The following is a 22,558-nucleotide window of genomic DNA, read 5'->3' on the forward strand; positions in this document are numbered from 1 at the left end:
TTTCATTGGTCTCAAGATACTTTTTAACTTTTCTTTTCTTCTTTGAGCTAGTCATTATTCAGGAGTGTATTGTTTAATTTCTGTATATCTGTGAATTTTCCAGTTTCCCTCCTGTTACTGATTTCTAGTTTCATACCATTGTGGTCAGAACAATACTTGATATTATTTCAATATCCTTAAATTTGTTCTGACTTGTTTTGTGGCCCAACATATCTGTTTATTCTTTGTCTGTCTGTGTCTCTTTTTCTTTCTTTCTGCTTCTGCTTCTGCTTCTGGTGTCAGACCCAGAAAAGCATTGGTAAATTCAATATTATGAAGCATTCCACCTAAGCTTTTAAGAGTTTTATAATTTTAGGTCTTGCATTTAGGTCTTTAATCTTTGAATTAATTTTTGTATATGGTGTAAAGTGAGGATCCACTTTATTCTTTCACATGCAATATCCAGATTTCCCAGCACTTTAGAAAAAAGACTTCCTTTCCCCATTGAGTAATCTTGACACTTTTGTCAAAAATCATTTAACCATATATGTAGAGACTTACTTCTGGGTTTTCTATTCTATTCCATTTGTCTGTATGTCTGTCTTTATGCTAGTACTACCCTGTTGAGATTACTGTAGCTTTGTAATAAGTTTGAAATCACAATGTATGAGCCTTCCATTCTTGTTCTTATTTTTCACCTTATTTTCAACATTGTTTTGACTATTTGGGGTCCCTTGAAATTCCATATGAATTTTAGTGTGGATTTTTCTTTTCCTGCAAAAAAAAGTGGAATCTTGATAGGGACTATATTGAATCTCTCAGTCACTCTGGTTAGTATAGACATTTTAACAGTACATCTTCTAATCCATGAACATAGGATGTCTTTCCATTTATTTATGTCTCTTATTCTAGCAGCGCTTAAAAAAATTTAGGTGGGGGGACGCCTGGGTGGCTCAGTGGTTGGGCATCTGCCTTTGGCTCAGGGCATGATTCCAGAGTCCTGAGATCGAGTCCTGCTTTGGGCTCCCTGTAGGGAGCCTGCTTTTCCCTCTGCCTATGTCTCTGCCTCTCTCTCTCTCTGTCTCTGTCTCTCATGAATAAATAAAATCTTTAAAAGTAATAAAACATTTTTTAAAAATTAATTTATTTATTTTGGAGAGAGAGCTGGCAGGGGGAGGCAGATGGAGAAGGAAAGAGAAAATCTCAAGCAGACGCCATACTGAGGGCAGAGCTCCACACGGGGCTCAATCCCAGGACCCCAAGATCATGACCTGGGCTGAAATCAAGAGTTGGATGTTTATCCAGCTGAGCCACCCAGGTACCCCTGTTTTTAAAATTCTTAATATTTAATACAGTATGTTCAAAATGTTACTTCAAAATGCGATATATACTAAACTATTAAGATATTTTATATTCTTTTGGTACTGTTTGAGATTTAGTATATATTTTACATTCTGCATACATCTCAGTTTAAACTATCCACATTTCTTATGCTCGGTAGTCATGTGTAGCTAGTAGCTACCATGTTGGATAGTGCAGTCTTAGATATTTCATGGCTTAATCCCTCACTTTATTGAGATTTCACTTTCAGCCATGTTGTATAGTTTTTAGTGAACATGTAGTTTAATTCTTGCTTCAGTTAATTCTTAAGTATTTTTTTCTTTTTGACTCTATTGCAAATGGAATTGTTTTCTTAATTTTCTTTTTTGATTGTTCATTGTTAATGTGTAGAAATGCAACTGATTTTCGTATGTTGATTTCATATCCTGCAACTTTGCTGAATTCATTTATTCTAATAGTTTCTGTCTGTGTATGTGTAATATTTAGGGTTTTCATGCTTCTGCAAGCAGAAATCACTTTCATCTTCTACTCTAGTTTGGATGTCTTTTATTTCTTTTTCCTACTTAATTGCTGCCTATGTCTTTTTTTCTAGCTGACTAGAACTTCCAATGTTATGTTAAATAGAAGTGTGAAAGCAGACAGTTTTGTCTTGTTCTTGATGTTAGAGGAAAAAATTTCAGTCTTTCACTATTGAGTATGATGTTGAGCTTTCATATATAACTTTTGTTATATTAAGGTAGCTTTCTTCTATTCCTACTTTGCTGGGTGTGGTTGAATTTTATTTTTTGATTTTTCTTTTTTTAAAACATTTTATTTTAATCATGGAAGCATGTTGAATTTTGTCTAATGCTTTTTCTACATCAGTGGAGGTGATTATGTGCTTTTTTTCTCCATTCTGTTAATGTAGTATTTTACGTTGAATGATTTTCGTATGTTAAATCATCCTTGCATTCTAGGAATAAATCCCAGTTGGTTATGGTGCATAATCCTTTTAATGATCTACTGAATTTGTTTTGCTAGTGTTTTGTTGGTGGTTTTGGCACCAATATTTATAAGGTGTACTGGTCTGTAGTTCTCTTTCCTTTTGGTGTCTGTCTGGCTTTGGTACCAGGACAATGCTGGAAGTATTCTCCATCAGTCTTGTGGAAGAGTTTGAGAAGAATTGGTGTTAGTTTTTCTTTAAATTTTGTTGAATAGTGATTTAAAGGGGCACATACACCCCAATCTTTATAGCAGCAATGTCCACAATAACCAAAATATGGAAAGAGCTCAGATGTCCATCAACAGATGAATGGATAAAATGTGGTATGTGTGTATACACACACACACACACACACACACACACACACACACTGAGGAATATTACACAACCATCAAAAAAGAATGAAATCTTGCCATTTGCAATGACATGGATAGAACTAGGGGGTATTATGCTAAGGGAAAAAAGTCAAGAAAGACAGTTATCTTATGATTTCACTCATTTGTGGAATTTAAGAAATAAAGCAGATAAACATAGGAGAAGGGAAGGAAAAATAAGATGAAATCAGAGAGGGAGACAAACCACAAGAGACTCTTAACTATAGGAAACACACTGAGGGTTACTGGAGGAGAAGGGGGTAGGGGAATGGAGCAATTGGGTAAAGGGCATTAAGGAAGGCACATGATGGAATGAGCACTGGGTGTTATGCAACTAATGAATCACTAGACTCTACCTCTAAAACTAATACACTATATGTTAATTAATTGATTTTAAATTTATCAATAAATAAAGAGGTTTTGTTGAATTACCCAGTGAAGCCATATGATCCAGGGTGCTTTTTTTTTTTTTTTTTTTTTTTGGTTGGCACACTGTATTTTAAAATATTTTATAAGTGATTCTCTTTCATAGCTTGAGTTGAGAACCCCTGATAGGATAGAATATGATTTCCTTGACAATCTAAGTACTTGAGAAACAAAATCTGAGAATACTATGTTGGCTACCTTTATTCAATCACTGAATTCTTCCTAGGGCACCACTGTCTTTCCTCATGCTATATACTCTTCTTTAGCAAATATGTAATGGTTTTAGCTCTTATGTAGAATCTTATGGTTCTGTCTTAGACTTCTTTTGAGCTATCATATACTTGACTGTGAATTTCTTAATGGCAGTATTTCTGTCTTACTCATTTTAGTATTATTAGTGCGTAGCACAGTGTCTGGAGCATGGTAAACAACATTCAGTAAGCACACTTGAACAGATAAATACATCTGCATCTGTGATTTACATATCACAAGCAAATCTGGACTTCTACATGAAGATGTACAAGACAGATCAATCCAAATACAATAATTTTGGCCAGATAAGGGAGAAATAAAAGGAACTGTGGCTCTCAAGTATAGAAATAAGCACTTGAGATTACACATCCTTTGTTCTGTTCAGGGAACAAAATAAAAATTAATTTGAAATGAAAACTTAGCAGCCAGCTCTAATCATACTAACTCGAATTATCTTATTTAAAGATTTTTGCCAAAAGAGGGTAAAAAGTAAAAAATTCTGTGAGAACAAAATGAAATAATCTGAAGAACCAGCCTTATCCTTCTGTGAAACATTAGAACCCTTACACTTAGTTATACAAAATTTACTGATATATTTTCAAGAAATGTGAATTTTTAGAGTTATCTAAATGTGGATTTGGATTTTATTAAATTCACTTATTTTGTTTGGTAGTATTTTTAGAACCAGAGATAAGTAAGCTTTTCTTTATCATTTGGCTGTAGCATGCGCTATAAAATAAAAATCTATTTTTTAAAGATTTTATTATTTATTCATGAGAGACACACAGAGAGAGAGAGAGAGAGAGAGGCAGAGGGAGAGGGAGCCCGATGCAGGACTCAATCCGGGGACCCCAGGATCATGCCCTGGGCCAAAGGCAGGCGCTAAACCGCTGAGCCACCAAAGCATCCCTATAAAATAAAAATCTTAATAGGAAAATGTGGATAGCTGTATTTCTGGAAATAAGGTACGGGATTTGTTTTTTCTCGTGAAATTGAATTCTCTCCTAGTTCAAATGGGAAGGATTTACAGGAAGACCTTTAATTCTCTTTCAGTTCTAAAGTTCTATGGTTCTAGAATAGTTTCTTAAAACTAATTAAAAAATAATAGTAATGTGATCATTTTAATTAATATCCAGAAATAGTCCATAACTTCATGTTTTCAAGCATTAGGTTACACAATTTTTATTACAGTAGCCTAGATTTATTGAAGAACAAGTATTTCTCTACTCTTTCTGCATTTTTATTTTCTTGTACCTCTGATTAAACACCTATTGTTTTGTTTTTGATAAATAGGCTGCCTCTAAGAATCAGACTTCACTATTGGGAGAACCACCAAAAGAAATACGACTCAGTAAAAATCCATACTTGAACTTGGCAAGTGTGTTACCCAGTGTGTGCTTATCATGTAAGTAGTGAGAGCTCAGTATTAATATTTTGGAGTCTTATTGAAAATGTTCCATAATCAGTTATCCTTTAACTTTTAATTGAGTAGAAGCCAATAATACTTATTGGCTATGAAAGCCTAAATTATGACCCTGCTTTTTAAATTAAAGAATAACTAAAATTAAGACACTTAAATTACATTCTAATTATCTAAGGAAAACATCTTTTGTAATATTTTATTAAGAATATAATTAATTTATTAAATCACAATAGAAAATAATTGGGCAAGGGAATTATTAGCAAAACTATAATGTTTTACAATACATATGGAATCACATTGCTAAAATAGAGGTTTAAACCTCTAAGTATTTCATATATCCAGAAGATTTGCAAACTACCCCCAAAATACGTGAACTAATAATAATTGGCAGAAGTTGAACTCATATTTACTTTTTTGGAAGACCTTCTCAGGCCTTCAATTAGGGTAAATTAATTATTAAATATAGTTTTAAGGGAAAATCACCAACGTGGTATGTTTTAGTTACTAGGATATTCACTACAATGTTCGTTGTCAACAGTGTAATTGAAAAGTGCCTTAATGTTCATCAATAGGGGGATGGTTAAGTGAAAAATAGTTTATCATAAAATGGAATACAATACAGCTTTTTTTATAGTTGAGGGAGAGCTACATGTACTAATATGAAATTATCTCTAAGGCAAACTATGTGGAAAAAGCAAATGCTTGCAAAATGATTCCATTTATGTTTCCTTTAAGCTATGCTTTTTTAAAAAAGATTTTATTTATTTATTTATTTATTTATTTATTTATTTATTTGAGAGAGAGAGAGCAAGCAAGCATGAGCAGGGGAAGGGGAGGAGGGAAATGGAGAAACAGACTCCCTGCTGAGCAGGGAATCTAACATGGGGCTCAATCCCAGGACCCTGGGATTATGACCTCAGCCAAAGGTGATGCTTAACTGATTGAGCTACCCAGGCACCCCTCAAGCTATATATTCTTATGTGTACATGTGTAATGTGTAAATACAGTAAATCTGGGAAAATAAGTTCTAAACTGTTCTAAACCTCTGGGAAAAAAAGAATAGAATTGAAAGAAAAAGATTTTAGTATAAATTCTCTGTATTTTATGAAGTATCCTCTTGAACCTAGACATTAATTTGTAATTTTTTATAAGAGCCAGAAAAAAAATTTAATGTGCTTCTTGTATACCTACTGCATTTTTATCTGGTCTAAAAATTGATAGTTACAACTATTGCATTAGCAATAATGATTAGTTTACATTTTGTTTGCCTTCTTTTAGAGATTAGACATATATCTTAAAAATGTTTCCATTAGAATTATTTATCCACAGATCAAACTTCCATTTTCTTTTGCTTTCAGTGTACAAGACAACATCATATACTATATATTCTTCTCCTGGGGATAAAAAATATAGATATATACTGGCAATGAAAATTTGTGTTCTAAAAATAAAATAAAATAAAATAAAATAAAAAGAAAATTTGTGTTCTGTTTGGGAATATGTTGAATTAATAACAAATTTTGTATTTTGTTTATAATTTATAACAAAACAACTTTTGGCTAAAAATAGTATTGATTTTTGCCTTTAGCCCCAGCAAGTAAAACCACTCTACAGAAGACTGGAATTACAAGCAATATTCTGGATGCAATCTCTCAGGGAAATGAATCACAACACACATTGGAAAAGTGCATTTCTTATTCTCAACCTTTTGGTGATTATGCACAGGTAAATGATCCTCAGGCTTTTTTTTTTTTTAAGATTTTATTTATTTATTCATGAGAGACACAAAGAGAGAGAGAGAGGGAGGCAGACATAGGCAGAGGGAGAAGCAGGCTCCATGCAGGGAGCCCAATGCGGACTCGATTCCGGGTCTCCAGGATCAGGCCCTGGGCGTAAGGCAGCACTAAACTGCTGAGCCACCCAGGCTGCCCTGGTTCTCAGGTTTTGATATCTAGAAAAATTGGTTCAACCATATATTGAGTTCACTGAATATGAAATTGTGATTCCTATAATATTATAGGAAAGTAAAATTGCATTCATCTACACAGTATTCCTTGCTCACTTGGAATTTTAGGACATGTTCAAGAAATCATTTGCACTAGATATTTACCTCTCAGTGTTTACACTAGTGGTCAATGAGCTATAGACAAAATCCAGCCCACTGCTTGTTTTGTAAATAAAGTTTTATTGGAATACAGCCATGTCCATTCATTTATATACTGTTCATGGTGCTGTTGTGCCACGGTGGTAGAGGTGAATAAGTACAACGGAGACTATATGACTCACAAGATTAAATATTTACTGTTGGGCTCTTTACAGAAAAACTACTGATTTACGGTTTATACCAAAGCACACCTGACTATGGAACTCAAGGAAATGCCTCTGTTCTTCACCGCGGTTGGTGAATCATAAACACGATCATAATTACAGGCACTGTTATGCTAACGTTTAAACCGATCAACCATTAACATAAAAAGTATTATATTCAGAAGTAATTGTGCCGTTACTGTGTCAATTTTACTTTGCCCTTTTCTCTTTCAGGTTATTCTCGGTGGCTTAAGCTGAAAGTATATATCATGTTAGCAATATATGATGATATAATCGTGGGAGTCTTATAATGACCAATTCTGATTCTTTCTTATTTCTTAGCACATCAGCTGCTTCTCAGCTCTGTCCTATCTGTGGGAGCAATGCTTCCACTTTGATTTCCTTGGAGCAACTGTTTGCCTCATCTGTCTCTAATAACCTTAGAAAAAAACCTGTGTGAATTCACTTGGAAAAATTGATGCCTCATTATGCTTTTATGATAGGGTACTAGAAATACAGGTGAAATAGATTCTCTAAAAATGCTGCCGCCAGATATTAGAGTAATATATAAGAAAGTCTCTTACATACCTGAAGAAAAGATGGAAAACTATACGTTGGAAGATGATATAATTAGGTGCCAGCAGACCTACATCTAAGGAATGGTAATTATGAATTAATACAAATATAACCTCGAAAACCTTCCCTCCCCATGTTTTATAAGATTCCATCTTTGTTCCTTTATTAGTTAACATTCTAAATAATGATTGAGATAAGGACATTAATTGTATGCTAATTATACTTACAGGGGACAAAAAACAAGGAAATTATCAGAGATGTGTAAAATCACTTATAAATAATTTATAGTTCTGTAAAGTAGAAACAGCCTACATTTCCAACAATTTATAAGACTAAGTAAACAAATTATGTCATATTTATTCCAGAAATGCAATGCAAATGTTAAAAATCAGGTAAAATGCTGTGTGAACATATGGTACATGTTTCATAATCTATCGTTAATTTTAGAAAGCTTTAAAATATAGTCCTATACAATTCCAATTTTTTGTTTATAAGGAAAAAATGTACTTTTATAAGCAGGAGGAAGCACAATAAATTTTTTTAAATTTATTTAAACATGTTTTAACTTTTCATATGACTTTTTAATTTTTTTATCACTTAATCACGATAAGTGTACTTTTTAATCCCCCATCAACCCTACTGCTCCTGACCTCTCCTCTGGTAACCATCAGTTTGTTTTCTATAGTTAAGAGTCTGTTTCTTGGTTTCTCTCTCTCTCTTTTTTTTTTTTTCCCTTTACTCATTTGTTTTCTTAAATTCCACATATGGAATGAGCGAAGTCATATGGTATTTGTCTTTCTTTGACTTATATTGCTTAGCTTTATACACTCTAGCTCTATCCATATTGTTGCAAATGGCAAGATTTCATTCTTTTGTACAGTTGAATCATATTCCATTCCATATACATATATATACATCACATCTTCTTTATCTGTTCACCTATCGATGGACACTTGGGCTGCTTTCATAGTTTGGCTATTGTAAATAATGCTGCAATAAACATAGGGCTGCGTGCAACCCTTTAGTGTTTTTGTATTTTGCAGGTAATACTCAATGGTACAATTCCTGGATTATATGGTAGTTCTATTTTTAGTATTTTGAGAAATCTCCATACTGTTTTCCAGAGTGGCTGCACCGGTTTGCATTCCCACTAACAGTGTACAGAGTTGGGGGGGGGAGAGGAATGTCCTTTTTCTTCACACCCTTGCTAACACTTGTTGTTTCTTGTGTTTTTTATTATAACAGGTGGAAGGTGATATCGCATTGTTGTTTTGATTCTCATTTCTGTGATGATGAGTGATGTTAAGCATCTTTCTGTGTGTCTGTTAGCTATATGTATGTCTTCTTTAAGAGAAATGTCTGTTCATGTCTTCTGCCCATTTCTTAAATGGGTTATTTTTGTATGTGTGTTGAGTTGTATCCATTCTTTATATATTTTGGATACTAACTCTTTATCAGATATATCATTTGCAAATTTCTTCTTCTATTCTGTAGGTTGTCTTTGAATTTTCTTGTTTCCTTTGCTGTGCAGAAGCTTTTTATTTTGATGTCATCCCAAGAGTTTATTTTTGCTTTTATTTCTCTTGCCTCAGGAGCCATTTAGAACAGTGTCAGAGAGATTACTGCCTGTGCTCTTTTTAAGGATTTTTATAGTTTCAGGCCTCACATTTAGGTCTTTAATCCATTTTGAGTTTATTTTTGTGTATGGTGAAATAAAGTGGTCTAGTTTCATTCTTTTGTATGTTGCTATGGTTTTCCCCAACACCATTCATTGAAGAGACTTTTTTCCATTGTATATTCATTCCTCCTCTCTTGAAGATTAAATGGCCATATAATTATGGGTTTATTTCCAGGCTTTGTGTTCTGTTCATCTGTGTGTGTTTTTTTATGCCAGTACCATACCGTTTTAATCACTATCACTTTGTAATATAACTTGAAATCTGGAATTGTGATACCTCCACTTTTGTTTTTCTTTTTCAAGATTGCTTTGGCTATTTGAAGTCCTTTGTGATTCCATAAAAATTTTAGGATTATTTCTTCTAGTTCTGTGAAAAATGCTTTTGGTATTTAGTAGGGATTGCATTAAATCTGTAGATTGCTTTGGGTAGTATGGACATTTTAACATATTAGTTCTTCCGATCCATGAACATGGAATGTCTTTCCATTTCTTTGCATTGTCTTAAATTTCTTTCATCAGTATTTTATAGTTTTCAGAATACAGGTCTTTCATCTCTTTGGTTAAATTTATTTTAGATATTTAATGTATTTGGTACATTTGTAAATAGGATTGTTTTTACTTTCAATTTCTGCTGCTTCATTATTTGTATAGGGAATGCAACAGAATTCTGTACGTTGATTTTATATCCTGCAACTTTACTGAATTCATTTGTCAATTCTAGTAGTTTTTTGGTGGAGTCTTTAAGGTTTTCTATATATAGCATCATGTCATTTGCAATTAGTGAAGGTTTTACTCCCTACTAAATTAAATGCCTTTTATTTCATTATGTTGTCTTAATGCTGTGGCTAGGACTTATAGTACTATGTTGAATAAAAGTGATGAGAATGGACATACTTGTCTTGTTCCTGATCTTAGGGGGAAGCTCTCAGTTTTTCCCCATTAAGTATGATGTTTGCTGTGGGCTTTTCAAATAAGGCCTTTATTATGTTGACATATGTTCCCTCTAGACCTATTTTGCAGAGTTTTTCTTTATCATAAATGGATATTGTACTTTGTCAAATGCTTTTTCTGCATCTATTGAAATCATCTGGTTTTTATCCTTTCTCTTATTGATGTGACATATCACAGTGATTGTTTTGTGAATATTGAACCACTCTTTCATCTGGGAATAAATTCCACTTGATTGTGTTGCATGATTTTTAAAATATATTATTAGATTTGGTTTTCTATTATTTTGTTTAGGATTTTTGCATCTAAAGTCATGATATTGGCCTGTAGTTCTCTCTTTCTTTCTCTCTCTCTCTCTCTCTTTTTTTTTTTTTTAATTTTGTGGTGTCTTTATCTGGTTTTGGTGTCAGGGTGATACTGGCTTCATAAAAAGAATTTAGAAATTTTCCTTCCTCTTCTGTTTTTTGGAATCGTTTGAGAAGAATTATTAACTCTTTCTTAAATGTTTGGTAGAATTTGCTTATGAAGCCGTCAGGTCCTGGACTTATGTTTTTTGGGAGTTTTTTGTTTACTGGTTCAATATCATTGCTGGTAATTGGTGTGTTCAAATTTTCTATTTTTCCCTGACCTAGTTTTGGTAGGTTATATATTTCTAGGAATTTATCCATTTCTTCTAAGTTGCCCAATTTGTTGGCATATAAGTTTTCATAATATTGTTAGAATTGTTTGTATTTCTGTGGTGCTGGTTGTTATTTCTTCTCTTGCATTAGTAATTTTGTTTATTTTGTTCTCTCTCTCTCTCTCTCTCTCTCTCTCTTTTTAATAGGTCTTGCTAGGGGTTTATCAACTTTGTTGATCTTCTGAAAGAACCAGCTCCTGATTTCTTTCTTTTTTTTTTTTTCCCCTCCTGATTTCATTGATCAGTTCTATTGTGTTTTTAGTTTCTGTATCACTTATTTCTCCTCTAATCTTTATAATTTCCTTTCTTTTGCTGAGTTTTGGGTTTGTTCTTCTTTTTCTGGCTACTTAGGTAGCCTTAGGTGTAAGGTTGTTTTATGGTTGAGGTTGGGACTTGTTTTGTGCGTCTAATATGAGGTTGAGACTTGTTTTATCAATTTGAGGTTGAGACTTGTTTTGTGGCCTAATATGTGATCTGTTTTGAAGAATGTTCTGTGTGTGCTTGAGAAAAATGTGTATCCTGATGTTTTAGGATAGAATGTTCTGAATGTGTCTGTTAAGTCCATCTAGTCCAATGAGTCATTCAAAATGATTGCTTCCTTAATGATTTTCTGTTTGGATGATCTGTCCATCAATATAAATGGGGTGTTAAATTTCCCTACCATAAAAAAAAAAAATTCCCTACCATTACTGTATTACTATCAATTATTTCCCTTATGTTTGTTATTAACAGTTTTATGTATTTGGGTGCTCCCATGTTGCATGCATAAATATTTACAATTGTTATATCCTCTTATTGGATTGTCTCCTTTATTCCTATACAGTGTCCTTTGCCTCTCGTTACAATCTTTGTTTTAAAGTCTGTTTTTTCCGATATAAGCACTGCTACCCTGGCTTTCTTTTGGCATCCATTTACATGATAAATGTCTTTCCATCCCCATTTTGTTTGACTTTGTTTCTGTGTGTTGGGAAAGTCAGCTACTTCTCTTGCTCATAACGATAATAGCCTTATGAAGAATAGACATAGTTCCCCACAGTGCAGTGTTTCCTGTTCCCCATGGCTTGGTGCTTTAGAGAATGTCTCCTATGTGTATTGTGTGTGTTATACAACACACATAGGAGAGTCTTGGCCTCTTTTTCCTTCGGTCCAGTTGTCCGCAGAGGCTCTTTTTGCTTATTGTGGGCAGTAAGGTGTGTGGTGGTTTGCTTGGTGAACAAGATCTGCTGCTATCAGAACTAAGGTCCCACAAAATGCACGGATCTGGAGATGTGGTGTTGGTGGGGTTTGCCCGGTCTTCTAGAGGAGGGACTCACAGTGTCAGGACTGAGGCATGTATAACTAACTGGGAGGGGTGGATCCACTGAAGTATGGAGTGACATGGGGGAACTTTGGTGTAAGCAAGCTAGGTAAGGAGTGTTCCCATTGCCCTGGTTCCTGCAGGTGGCCATTGTTTATGCTGGGGAGGGGAGCAGTGGAAGGACTGACACCTGCCAGCTCCTTTGTTCCTGGTGAGGTCTCCCCATGAACCCTGTCTCTTCAGCCAAGCTTGAGGTGAGAAGTCAGTCTCCTTCCTGTTCGTCTCCAGCATTTTCAAACTGCTGATTCTACACTATATCCTATCCTATATCTGCACAGGCTTGTTTGTCCTCCTTTCTCTTTAAGGGTGGAGGTTCTGCTTCCTAACACCATCCAGGCTCTCAAGAGCCCAGCCTGCCGACCTTTAAAATTCCAGGCTTTAAGTCCTGCTGGAAGTCACAAAATGTGGCCCCTCTCAATTTCAAAAGCAAATATTACGGAGATTTGTCCTCCCCATTTGTAAGCTCTCCAGTGTGAAAGTCTGTTTTCTGCCTTTCTCTACTGCTCCCTCCCTTCCCACCGTGGAGAGAGGTGCCTCTTCTGCCTCCAGTTGTAGAGTCTGCTCTGCCAGTGTTCAGGTCATTTTCTAGTCTATTTACACCTGTACGGATGTGGTCTGTGTGTACCCATGGGACAAGGCGAGCTTAGGGTCCTCTTACATCTGCTCAGCCGACCTATATGATTTAATTTTTTAAAGTTAGTTTTTTCCTTACCTTTTCATTTATTTCATTTTTAAAATTTGTTCTGCTTTTCTCATTAGCAGTTTTGCTTATTAGATTACTGTGGTTTATTGTATACCTATCATATCCACAGAAGGACCCTTTTCTATTTACACGTGGAAAAATTCTGTGATAAAGATGCCTTTTACGTTGCAAGTCTTCCTCCTGCTTCTATCTTTGTTTACCCAGAGACACTGTGGAGGTGCGAATTTTCCCTGGATTTATCGTCCCCTTGGACGGTCTCTGCTTCCACCTTGTATGTTTTCATCAAGTGAGATTTGTTCTCAGTCTCGTGTTCTTTCAACCTTGGGAAGTGAACTTAACTAGATGTTGCTAATGGATTAAAGTAACTAGAAAAGGAGTGGTCAGTCATGTTTTAGGAATTCCTTCTTTTTCCCTTGCTGGAATGGAGAAAGAAATCTAAGGAAAAGAAACCAGATCTGACAGGCTCAGACACCTCCCCTGCAAAACAGGATAAATAAAAAGAACACTTTGCTGACACACATCAGTTAATATGATGAAAATCAAAGTTACAAAGAGACTATCTTGAAAGCAGCATTATCCTTAAGGTGGAGTTTCTCAGCCTTGGCACTGGTGGCCTTCCTGGCTGGGTAATTCTCTATCTGTGGGAGAAATTACCCTGTGTGTTATAAGATATTTAGCAGTATCTTTAGTCCTATACTCGCTAGGTTGCTTCTCATTGAGAACTTCAGTGTTAAAACAGTTGGTAAATATGTGGGTAAATAAAATACTATATATTTTCTCTTAATTTATTTAAAAGCAAAATTATAACATTGTAGTGTGGGGTTTATGACATTCATAGATAAGACATATTTGATAATAGTACAAAGGACAGTATGGGGTGAATGAAAGTATGGTTGTGGGGTTTTAAAATGTACATTCTATGTAAAATTTTACATTACATTTTATATGAAGTAGAACAGTAGGCCTGAGTAGTCTGTGATAAGTCATGGAACACATTGTCATCCATAGAGCAACCATTTTTAAAAAGTAGAAAACCGTACACCTAAAATGTCAGTAGGTTAGTTACAGTGGAATTCTAAGAACATTTGATTAAGCCAAAAAAATGTCAGGAAATTGGGGGAAAAAAACCCAGGATGAATAGAAAGCAAAAAGGTAGGCAGGAAACCTAAACTGAATGATAATAATAGTTAAATACAAATGGAGTACATGTTCCAGTTAAAGAGATCGTCACAGACTTGAGTTATATACCTCTTCTAGTCAGCGTTTTTTGGGAGGATATAATGAAGCTAGATTTTTTTCAAAAGTGCATAATGGGTGGCTCAGTTGGTTAAGCATCTGACTTTTGATTTTGGCTTGGGTCATGATCTCAGGATCATGAGATTGAGCCCCCACATGGGCTCCTGTCGGTCTCTGCAATGGGTGTGGTTAGATTCTCTCTCACCCTCTGCCTGCCCTCCCCAACCCCTGCTTGCAGTTTTTCTCTCAAAAAATTAAATTAAAAAAGCATATAAAATGGGAAGGAAAAGTAAAAATGTCTCTCTTTGCATATGATGAGTGTTTACAAGAAAAATCCTTAATCTAAAAAGCAACCATTTAGGGGCAGCCCGGGTGGCTCAACGGTTTAGTGCTGCCTTCAGCCCAGGGCTGATCTCGGAGTCCCGGGATCGAGTCCCACATCAGGCTCCCTGCATGGAACCTGCTTCTCCCTCTGCTTGTGTCTCTGCCTATCTCTCTCTTTGTGTGTCTATCATGAATAAATAAATTAAATCTTTAAAAAAAATAAATAAAAAATAAAAAGCAACCATTTAAAGTAATAAACTTTGCAGTCATAAGATAGAGGGCAGTATGCAAAAATCACTAGTTTCTGTATACAAGCAGCGAACAACTGGAAAATAAAAATTCTAAAAATTTGCATTTACAACAGCATCAAACATGAAGTATGTAGCAATAAATTAACAGAAGATTTGTAAGAGTAGTGAAAACTACAAGAGATTGCTGCAAGAAATGAAAGATGCCTATGGATGCAGAGCTATCCCATGTCAATGAATTGGAAGACTTAATATTGGTAATGTATTGGTTCTCCCCAAGTTTCAGGGTTATCCCAACCAGTTTCTCAGTAGCCTTTTCTTTTACATATATGTATATGTATAAAAAATATATATGTATATACATATATATAAAAGGCAAGAGTCAGGGTTTAATTTTTCCAATATGGATAAACAATTGTTCTAACAACATTTCTGTTCTTTGCCTATTTAACTATTTTGGCATTTTTGTAAAAAATCCCTTTACCACTTAAGAATGGGCCCATATTTGGACTCTATTCTGTTTTAGTGATCTATGGCCTATCCTTATGCCAACTCCACACTGATTATGACTTTATAGTAAATCCTGACATCATATAGATGATAAAATTAATATATATAAATATATTTTATATACACACACACACACACACACGCCACATCTTTATCCATTCATCTGTCGATGGACATCTGGGCTCTTTCCATAACTTGGCTATTGTTTCTGTAGCCTTTTTCTTTTTTAAAAGATTTTATTTATTTGACAGACCACAAGCAGGGGGAGCAGAGAAGAAGCAGACTCCCCACTGAGCAGGGAGCTTGATGTGGGGCTAGATCCTAGGATTCTGGAATCATGACCTGAGCCAAAGGCAGTCGCTTAACCAACTGAGCCACCCAGGTGTCCCTCAGTTGCCTTCTTAAATAGAAATTGACAAGCTGATTTGGAAAGTTTGTATTAAAATGCAAAGGGGCTAAAATTTTATGAAAGAATAAATTCAGGGACTTCCTCTATATGATGTCAGGATTTATTATAAAGTCACCCTGACTCTTGCCTCAGACCATACTCTAAAATTAATTTGCAGTGTATCATAGGCCTAAATGGAAAATGCAAGCCATAGATGACATAAACAAAAGCAGGCACAATAAGAAGCTCCAAATATTCTCTCCTCAAGAAAAGCATGAATAAAACTGGCAACAATTATTAGAAAAGGGCAACGGAAGTTCTGGATCTGAATAAGTACAATAACTGAAATGAAAGATTTACTAGAGCATAGTAGATTTGAAAGGCAGAAGAAAAGAATCAACATGTTTGGAAGATAATATTGGTCAATTGAGATTATCCAGCCTGAAGAAGAGAAAGAATAGAGAATGAAGAAAAATGAACCATAACAAATGTTGGCATCAATGTGGCAAAGCCGGTACCCTCATACATTCCTGGGAGGGAATTAAAATGGTACAGCAGCTTTGGAAAAATTTGGGAGTTCCTCAAAATGTTAAACACACAGTTACCGTGTGCCTGGTAATTTCACTCCTACATATATACCCAAGAGAATTGAGAATCTATGTCTAGACAAAAAGTTGGACACTAATTTTCATAGCAGCATTATTCATCATAGCCAAAAGGAAAATGACCCAACTGTTAATTAGTTGATGAGTGAATAAACAAAACGTTGCATATCCATGCAATGGAATGCTATGTAGCTATAAAAAGAATGGAATACTGATCTTGGTCACAATATGGATGAACCTCTAAATCATTATGCTAAGTGAAATAAGCCAGACATACAAGGCCACATATTACATGATCCCATTTTATTAAATGTCCAGAATAGACAAATTCATAGAGAAAGTGATCTGGGGGTCAGAAGAAGTAGGACTTGTGGATTAGCTGTTAACAGGTACAGGGCTTCTTTCTGGAGTGATGAAAATGCTCTGGAACTAGATTGTGGTGACGGTTGTACAACCTTGTAAATATCAACAAATTTGGATTCTAATTTTTAAAAAAGCTTAACTGTACTGAACAGAGGGTAGCATTTTTGCTGAGTGTATTAAAGATCCTGAAAGTATGTAATGATAAGAAAGCAAATTAATTACAGATCTAGTTCTACTTAGAAAACAATTTAAAAAGGGCTACTCATGATTATAATAATGGATTATAATAATGGAGTACTGCCATTGAGCTATAGTTATTAATTTTCTCAAAAAGTGCATTTCTTAAATATTCTCTTATTGAGAAAACTTAAAAATAGTTATAGTTAAAATTTTATAGTAACACTCTAGTAATGATAGCATTATAGTCAGCTACATAACAGCTACCCTGTTAGTGTGTGTGTGAAGATTTTATTTTTTTAAAGTAATCTTTACACCCAACGTGGAACTGGAACTCACAATCCTAAGATCAAGAATCACATGCTCTACCCGCTGAGCCAGCCAGGCACCCCATAATACTGTTAATTTGAATGTATAAATGGAATTTGAAATGTCAAGTTCTGAAGTAGTGATATATAGTTAAATCTATGTCAGATGGTTGGGAGAAGCCCACCTTGAGGGGGAAGTGTTTGAGCCAATTAATTTTTTTTTTTAGATTTTATTTATTTATTCATGAAAGAGAGAGGGGGGTTGGGAGGGAGAGAAGCAGGGTCCATGCAGGGAGCCCGACATGGGACTTGATCCCAGGTTTCCAGGATCACACCCCAGGCCGAAGGTGGTGCCAAACCTCTGAGCCACCAGAGCTCCCCCGATTAAGTTTTTATTAAATGCCTACACCTATCATCTAATCATAATCTGTCAAAAGCAAGACATTCCTTCCTCTCCCCTTTTAGTAAAGTAGGTAAAATAGGTACAGTTTCTCTTAAGCAACTTTTCAGTTGGACATAGTCATGAGTTTAATAATGTAAAGAATAATATAGGAATTATTTCAGCTGTTTCATAGGACTGTTTAAATTATGGCTTAGGTTTTTCATTGGACACTTTACCAAACTGGCTAGCTGTCTAGTATGCCCTATGTTAGGAGAATATTATCTACCTGTTTGTTGTGCTCTGCTGTTGCCCTTGGTTACAGGGGTCTTTCCTGAAAGGAAGCTAATTACCTGTTTCAGGGAATCAACCACAGAATGTGTAATAAAACTGTGTGATGAGGAAATAGGAAACAAAACTGAAAAATGAACAAAAAGTCCTGGTTGGGGTTCAGTCCTTTCATATAGAACTTAATGCTGCCATCTAGTGGGAAAAGAGTGCAGAGACTGGCCAAAAAGGTTTTTGTGTGCATCTTGTGGTATTCCAAGATCAGAATCTTGTGATAAATACTAAATATATAAAATACTTTTAAAAACCTAAATCTATGTTAAATAATGATTATGGAACCACAGATTATATTTAACCCTGGCTAATAATTTGGAAAATATTTTTTAAATGATTTATGCTAAAAACTGGAATTAAGGAAAACAACCATTTGGAATTTACTTACCCTCATTACTTTAAAATCTTTGTTTATAAACAAAATCAGTTTTTTAAATGTTAAAAAAATTAAAAGAATAATTTACAGTATACTTAAATTTAAAGATCTTAATTTCTATTCTCATGTTAGTCTAATTTTTCAAAGGATTTTAATGTTGATATTTTGAGTTCTGTCTAAAAAATTTATTTATTTATTTATTTATTTATTTATTTATTTATTTATTTATTTGAGAGAGAGCTGAGGGCAAGGGGCAGAGAGAGGGGAAAGGAGAGAGGGCCTAAAGCAGACTCTAAGCTGATCACAGAGCCCAACGTGGGACTGGATTTCACTACCCTAAGATCAGGACCTGAGCCCAAATGAAGTCAGTCACTTAACCAACTTTGCCACCCATGTGCACCAAGAGTCCTTATTAAACATACTTAAACCTAAGATACAGAATTTGCATAACTTGGCACAATGAAACCAGTGAGGTACTCCGATTTTACTTTTTTTTTTTGGAATGTGCTCCAATACTTTTGGAGGAGCAGTCTTTAAATTCAAAGTTAAGACTTCACGTTATTCATCAGGAAAGGCAAATAGTTGAGAAGCAAAAGTTAATGTGAAAATTAAAAACATCTATGTGCATATATGAGGAAGAGACATTTTATTCTTAATGTCACAAAATAAAGCAACGTTGGTTTTAAGACATTTTTTATTGGGGAAAAGAGAAAAATTGTATTTCAATAAAATTTGAGAAGTGAACGATGCTTAATGCTGAAAAGATAAATTAATTCATGTTTCTCTAGGTACAAAGTCCAAAAGCTGGACTTGAAGCCAGAAGAAAGGAATAGTAAGGGGTTGATACAGATTCTAAAAGAACTAGGGCAGTTGTTCATTTTAGGCTCTCCATCTAATCTAATCCATTAATGAGACAAGTCTTAGAGAAGTTAAAGTGGGGCTAAAGGTAAAAGTGAGGCTGAGGAGCCCTGAGTAGAGGCAGAATTTTCAAAAAAAAAAAATTTAATTTTGTATTTCAAGAACTATGCACTAGGCGGTTGCATTTCTTTTAGAAGAGCATGAATGATAAGTAGCGTGACTTTGGAGGAGCTGAATCCAGTTCACTATTGGCATTAATCTGTCCCACAGGGATCTCCCTGTGGGAGAGTCACAATCCCCTTTTGTGTGAATTCTTATCAGACTTTTACAACTAGCTTTCAGTTCACTTATGGAAGTGAGCTTAAATATTGAGCTTAAGACACCCTGTAAGGATTAGACTTTGCCAGTCAAAAAATGAAACTGCAACATTCTCTTTCTAAATTCATATGAAAATCAGGTCGCCCAAGAGACCAGTGACCTCTTGGCCTCCCCGCCCAGGAGGCTCATATGGCTCAGGCGAAGATCAACGGGAAAGCCAACGAGGGCGCTTCTGCTGCCTGCTGGAGAGCCTGGAGCAGCTGGGGCTCAGGGTGGAAGCTTAGAGAGAAGCCGCAACTGCTGTTGAGCAAGAGAAAGAAAGCCTCCCGGAAATGATCCACAGCATCCAGAATAGCCAGGACATGAGGCAGATCAGCGACGGAGAAAGAGAAGAAGTAAATCTGATGGCAAACCATTTGATGGGACAAACCCTCACCGTTGAAGTTTCCATAGAAACAATCGAAGTTTCCGTAGAAACAATCGGAAACCCCCAGCAGCAAGAATCCCTAAAGCATGCCACCAGGATTATTGATGAGGTGGTCACTAAGTTTCTGGGTGATTTGGGAGATGCCAGGAGTCACTTGATGTCCCTGTACAGTGCATGTTCATCTGAGGTGCCACTGGGGCCTGTTGACCAGAAGTTTCAGTCCATAGTAATTGGATGGGCTCTTGAAGACCAGAAGAAAATGAAGAGAAGATTAGAGACCCTGCTTAGAAATATTGAAAACTCTGACAAGGCCATCAAGCTGTTAGAGCATTCTAAAGGAGCTGGTTCCAAAACTCTGCAACAAAATACTGAAGGCAAATTTAATTAGTTTTGAAACATAAGAGCATTTAAAAATAATGGCATAAAAATCATTAAACACTAGTTCTTTGTGTTAGGCATAACCTTTGATATTGTTATTTCAGATGAGGAAAATATTCCAGTGTCATCAGTTTTGTGAATGATACAATTAAAACTAGAAATATTTTAATTATCTTTCTAGAAGTTTTTTTTTAAGATCTATTTATTATTTATGATAGACATAGAAAGAGAGGCAGAGACACAGGAGGAGGGAGAAGCAGGCTCCATGCCGGGAGCCTGACGTGGGATTCGATCCTGGGACTCCAGGATCACACCCTGGGCCAAAGTCAGGCACTAAACCGCTGAGCCACCCAGGGATCCCCTTTAGAAGTTTTTAGATTGAATTCTTGTATTAGGCTCTAGCACCATATATATATATATTTATGATGATTTATATTTTTATATAATATATATGTATATATTTTTTACTATTCTGTGGATAAATACTATATAGGAGAGAGTAACTGCTCAGCCTGGGCACAAAGCATTATTGTTGTGTCCTGGGCTTTGTCTGGCATGGAGATACTCGGGCACATGGGGCATTAGGTTGACTAGAAATTCTTGACCTTAGGCAGCACACAAACTTACCACCACACATCTACTGTTAACAACGTGGTGTGCTTAAAAGGACAAAAGAAATCACAAAGTAAGAAACTTTCCCTATATCATCTTTTTCAGAAAGCACTTTTTTTGGACATCTGTATCAAAGTATTTTGAATTTAAGATTTATGCATCTGATAATATGAATATAAGTCTTGAAATATATAAAGACTTGGTGTAAAGTGCAAGAGAATTCAACTCTAATGTTATCACTGTGAGCAACTATATGTCCACCTCATTTTTTTCCAAGTGCATAATTTCTCTAAATTTTAATCATTACAGAAATAGTGTTGTACCTTGCCTTTTTTTTAAAAAAAAAAAAATGCTGCTAGAAAGTCTAATTGTCAACTTTAAAAAAGTAAAAAATAAAAAAAATTCATATGAAAATAAAAGAAATTAGTCTACATTTACATGAAGATAAAAATATTTGCTTTAATTAAAGGAAGAAAATAATATTTCTTTCTTTAAATCCAAGTATAAAATAGCAACTGCATGGTTACAAAATAGGCTTCATACTAACTGTGTGCAAAAAAAAAAAATGTATTTTTAGAAATAAGGGAGATTGGATTAATGGAAAGGACACCGGAATGAGGAAAAAATGGGTTGGATTCATGACTCTAATATTTAATAACCTTGTGATTTCAGCCAAGTCACCTAAGGTATCTGATCTTTTGTTTTCACATCTATTCAATAGAGATCATTCCTTTTCTGCTTACTGCATAGGGCTGATGTTAGTGACACAGTATAAGAATATCATCATTTGGGCAGCCCCAGGTGGCTCAGCAGTTTGGCGCCTCCTTCAGCCCAGGGCGTGATCCTGGAGACCCGGGATCGAGTCCCATGTTGGGCTCCCTGCATGGAGCCTGCTTCTCCCTCTGCCTGTGTCTCTGTCTCTCTGTCTCTCATGAATGAATGAATAAATAAAATCTTTTTTTTTTTTTTAAAGAATATCATTAAGTTTTGTCAGTTTCTTTCTCAAATGTAATATGGTTTGGATATTTTGCTAATTTGATTTACACTGGAATAGTGGACATTCTCTTCTGCTCCATGTCTTTCATTAGTTTCTCCAAAGCGTAAATGCCCATTGAAATTGTTTTTTCTCCTTCGGATTTTCAAAGTGTACCAATTTCTCACTTGTTTATTCCATGTAAAATTTTAACCAGAGTTTTAAATCATATAATCTCTGTGTTTGCCCACATGTATATATCTAACACTTATCTCTTCCATTACCACATTTTTATAGAGCTGCTATTTAATTTTTCCAGGTTCCAAGATCAGTTTATTATTTCACTTATAATCCTTAGCCTGGCATGCCAGCCCCTCCATGACTGAGGCCAGCTCACCTTTCCAACCTTATTTGCTCCTACTCTCTTCCGTGGATCAGCCATGGTGTGCCCTCCCAGGCCCAGGCCTTCCTGCCCCCTCCTTTGCTCGGGCATTTTCTCTCACCCGGGAGGGTCATTCCCATGACCCTCATGTCCACATATGGCATTGTCTCCAAATCCAGATTCAGATGCCTTCTCATCCATGAAAATTTTGTCCACATTTCACAAACTCCCTTCTCCCCATTTTCCCTTCTATGAAAAACTTGAGCACTTTGCCTCTATTTCTCCTCTGGCATGGTGGCTTTCTCCTTTTAGAAATGTTTTGTACTTTT

At 35.4% G+C, this 22,558-nt stretch overlaps 1 protein-coding gene across 5 annotated transcripts in view; it reads left to right on the top strand.

Annotated features, from left to right (window-relative positions):
* Positions 1-22,558, top strand: part of RAVER2 (ribonucleoprotein, PTB binding 2) — a 98,516-nt gene that overhangs the window by 50,806 nt on the left and 25,152 nt on the right. The window contains exons 10-12 of one of the 5 annotated variants that reach the window (XM_077892142.1): positions 4,648-4,759; positions 6,366-6,502; positions 7,319-7,746. In XM_077892142.1, coding sequence (XP_077748268.1) covers positions 4,648-4,759; positions 6,366-6,502; positions 7,319-7,342 — 273 coding nt within the window. In that variant the 3' untranslated portion in view covers positions 7,343-7,746. Of the gene's footprint in view, positions 1-4,647; positions 4,760-6,365; positions 6,503-7,096; positions 7,277-7,318; positions 7,747-12,405; positions 12,517-19,596; positions 20,432-22,558 lie in introns of those variants that run through there. The other 4 variants (XM_077892140.1, XM_077892138.1, XM_077892143.1 and 1 more) reach the window with 4 other exon arrangements.

Source organism: Canis aureus, chromosome 3 (assembly GCF_053574225.1).
Source record: "Canis aureus isolate CA01 chromosome 3, VMU_Caureus_v.1.0, whole genome shotgun sequence".
NCBI classification, from domain to species: domain Eukaryota; kingdom Metazoa; phylum Chordata; class Mammalia; order Carnivora; family Canidae; genus Canis; species Canis aureus.